The 3,686-nt window shown below is 44.5% G+C and overlaps 1 protein-coding gene across 1 annotated transcript; it reads left to right on the top strand.

The window, feature by feature from the left end:
- The first annotated feature begins 310 nt into the window (after positions 1-310).
- LOC149381164 (stearoyl-[acyl-carrier-protein] 9-desaturase, chloroplastic-like) lies at positions 311-3,381 on the top strand. The gene is made up of 3 exons (XM_089629990.1): positions 311-611; positions 1,929-2,436; positions 2,516-3,381. Exons 1-3 carry the CDS (start codon positions 487-489, stop codon positions 3,077-3,079), a joined length of 1,197 nt encoding a protein of 398 aa, XP_089486116.1. The 5' UTR covers positions 311-486; the 3' UTR covers positions 3,080-3,381.
- Positions 3,382-3,686: the final 305 nt, after the last annotated feature.

Below are 3,686 nucleotides of genomic sequence, written 5' to 3'. Positions count from 1 at the left end.
CGTGTAATTTTTGCATAAATGCGTTATCCAATAAGAGAAGAGCTTTTGTTCACCACTGGTGGTGGTGATGAATGAGTACGCTCACCACCACAGCTTTTGCGTGTATTAAGTAAGCTTTTTTGTCGTAACACTAACAGCAAATTTGATATTGAAATTCGTAAAATACAGCTAAAAATGCCAAATTAGCCACTGACTGAATACCGTAATGGCAGTCACGTAATTAACGCGCTAAAGCAGTGGCATTTGTTTAAAGCAAGTTTCTTTAAGAAGGATTTCTCCGCCTCGCACCATCTCTCTCTCTACTGTGGAAAGACATCGCATTCTCTCCCTCTCTCTCTCCCTCTCCCTCTCCCTCTCCGTCGATTGTTTGTCTCTCTCTCTCTCTCTCTCGCCGAACCTGAGATCGTTTGCTGGGCCATCAAATATTCATTCGAATACCCAAAAACGCAGGCGATAAACAAGAAGACCTAAATCAGCTCAAGAGAAATGGCTTTGAGGCTCAGCTCCGTCATTACTTTCCCATCGTCGTCCCAACGAGCTTCTCCTTCTAAACCCCTCAATCTCAGATCCCCCAGGGTTTCCATGGCCTCCACTCTCCACTCCGTTTCCAAGTAAGTATTCGTTTTCTTTTGTGCATAAGCCTTATAATTGCCTGTTTTCTCATGTGCATTTCTCAAGTTAGTACATTAAAATTTGCTGTTTAATTGATCCTGGTCATTGTTTATGTGTTTGGATCTAATCAAGAGGAGTTTTCTTGGGTTCAATCTTGGCAGTACATGGAATTGATTTCACATCTCGACTCTGTTGCGTTTTGGGGACGAAAACTATGCATATTCAAATAATTTAATCCTGTTTTCATTCATTTAACTCTGTGCATGTTGTTTTGAAATTACATTGCGGCGAATTGTTTCTGATGAGTTTTGCATGTCATGCATGCAAGTTTAAAAAATATCCTTTTTGTCATTTTCTTGACTCGGATTCGATACCCACTTCTCAATCTATATATTTCGTGCTGTCTTGTTTTTTCATTGCATGTGTTAAGTTTCCTGTTAAATGTCGGCCTGGAAACATTTTTGAAAGAGTGAAGAAAGACATTTTCTTTTCCCCCTCAGATGATGGCATGGCATGCTATAATATGTTGATTTTAGTTTGTTTTTTCATTATCGTTTGACCTGATGATGAGATGGTCATAATGGGTTTTGCTTCTGGGTGTGATTTGGGATATGCACGTGGAATCTCGAATTTGTCTGTATTTTAATCTGTTGCGCTGAGTCACTGTTTCATACGTTTCAGAGGCAGAGAACCAGGTCCGCTTTATTTTTATTTTTTTATATTTTCTTTTTGGGGTTTTTCTTCTACCATGGCATGGCATGGTCTTTTTTTTGGCTGACTGGTTTAGTTAATATTCTAACATATTTATGAAACAAAGATTCTTTTTTCAGGCATGAAGATGGTCTTTTTGTTGGTTGTGCCTATTTTGTTTTCATTAGAATTCCTAGAGAGTATCGACACAATGTCCATTCTCTTTCCTAATTTTGCATTTTTTTTTCTCATTTTCTTTAAGATCTTTCGAGACGTTTGATGTTCTTTTTTCTTCTTCTTTTTTTTTTTTTTTTTTTTTTTAAAATCCGATTTCCTTCAACCTAATGTTTCATTTCTCCAATTAGTTAACAAATTCTTTTTGTACGTATGGTCATTAATTCATATTTCTGATTTAATAAAGTATAACTAGATTGTTACCGAGTCCAAGCATCACACTGACTTAACGAGAGTTTATTGCTCATATGGTTGCTCTGTCCTTGACTTTTGTGTGTTTGTGTGTTCCTTAAGTTTTTTTGGTGGTTGGTCAACTTTCTTCGGTGGTGATCACACTTTGATTTTGGATGAAACACGATGAGAATTGTAATGAAATATGATATGTATGACAGCGAGACTGAAAACAGCGTAAAGAAGACGCTGGTTCCGCCGAGGGAGGTACACAGTCAAGTGACTCACTCGTTGCCGCCGCAGAAGGTTGAGCTGTTCAAGTCGCTGGACGGGTGGGCGGAGGAGAACATCATGGTTCTGTTGAAGCCGGTGGAGAAGAGCTGGCAGCCTCAGGACTTTCTGCCGGACCCGGAGTCGGACGGGTTCTACGAGCAAGTCAAGGAGCTGAGAGAAAGGGCGAGAGAGCTCCCCGACGACTACTTTGTGGTGTTGGTCGGGGACATGATCACGGAAGAAGCGCTCCCGACGTACCAGACGATGCTCAACACCCTCGACGGAGTCCGCGACGAGACCGGTGCCAGCCCCACCGCTTGGGCCCGGTGGACCCGCGCCTGGACCGCCGAGGAGAACCGCCACGGCGACTTGCTCAACAAGTATCTCTACCTCTCCGGCCGCGTCGACATGAGGCAGATCGAGAAGACCATTCAGTACCTCATCGGCTCCGGAATGGTCAGACCGGACCTCGACTTTTCTTCTATGTAGAGAGAGAAGTTTCTGACTGTGCGCGTGTGTGTGTGTGTCTGTGTAGGACCCGAAGACGGAGAACAACCCGTACTTGGGTTTCATCTACACGTCGTTTCAGGAGAGGGCGACGTTTGTGTCGCACGGGAACACGGCGCGGCAGGCGAAGGAGCACGGGGACGTGAAGCTGGCGCAGATATGCGGGACGATAGCGGCGGACGAGAAGAGGCACGAGACGGCGTACACGAAGATCGTGGAGAAGCTGTTCGAGATCGACCCGGACGGGACGGTGGAGGCGTTTGCGGACATGATGAAGAAGAAGATCTCGATGCCGGCGCACCTGATGTACGACGGCGCCGACGACCACCTCTTCGACCACTTCTCGGCCGTGGCGCAGCGCCTCGGCGTCTACACCGCGCGCGACTACGCCGACATCCTCGAGTTCCTCGTCGCCAGGTGGAAGGTGGCCGACCTCGCCGGCCTCTCCGGCGACGCCGCCAAGGCCCAGGACTTTGTGTGTGGCTTGCCGCAGAGGATCAGGAGGCTCGAGGAGAGGGCCCAGGGGAGAGCCAAGCAGTCCTCTTCTCTGCTTCCCTTCAGTTGGATCTTCGGGAGAGAGGTCCAGGTCTGAAAGCCTCTCTCTTTCTCTCTCTCTCTCTCTTGGCATCATCCATCATCATAGCTTAGTTACCTAAACAGCAGAAGTAGGGGAGAGATGGGCATTTTTCGTTGGAAATGGCTTGTAATTAGGACAAGTGAAAGAGAGAACTCCAGTTTGTTTTTTTTCTTTCTTTTTTTTTTTTGTCGGTTGGGTTTTTTGTCAAGTGTTTTTATTGTATCCCTATTATCTATCAGTAGTAGTAGGCTCTACCGTGAAGGGGCCTCGTAAACAGTTTGTTGTTGGCAGTGATAATAAAACTTAAAATTTCTACAGATTTTGTGTGGTTATATTATTCATTCATATGTTATTTGGAAAACAAGCTGTGTACGTGACATGTAAATATTATCAAGAACATTGGCCGCCCAGCCATATCGATCTCTCTGCTCCGATATTACGAAAATTATGCCAATAATATAAAGTTGGGTTCGGTATCACTTTATGAAACAATTCGGAAAGGAAGGGCTTAAACAGTTAAAAATTTCTACAGATTTTGTGTGTGATTTATTTATTCATATGTAACGTTTTGTTGAGAAAGCAAGCTGTGTGAAATCAAGCCTTCCAGCGAGATCGGTCTCTA

Source organism: Urtica dioica, chromosome 11 (genome assembly GCF_054948205.1).
Source record: "Urtica dioica subsp. dioica isolate 48M chromosome 11, U.dioica_male_clone48M_v1_H2, whole genome shotgun sequence".
Taxonomy (NCBI): domain Eukaryota; kingdom Viridiplantae; phylum Streptophyta; class Magnoliopsida; order Rosales; family Urticaceae; genus Urtica; species Urtica dioica.
The sequence above is the reverse complement of the archived record's forward strand: the minus strand, read 5'-3'. Positions and strand labels throughout refer to the sequence as shown.

Bases quoted from the DNA above. Each gene is read 5' to 3' on its own strand.
- LOC149381164 (XM_089629990.1), top strand. From the start codon at position 487: ATGGCTTTGAGGCTCAGCTCCGTCATTACTTTCCCATCGTCGTCCCAA. The intron at 612-1,928 runs GTAAGTATTCGT...TATGTATGACAG, and splicing joins ACTCTCCACTCCGTTTCCAA to CGAGACTGAAAACAGCGTAA. The intron at 2,437-2,515 runs GTCAGACCGGAC...GTGTCTGTGTAG, and splicing joins ACCTCATCGGCTCCGGAATG to GACCCGAAGACGGAGAACAA.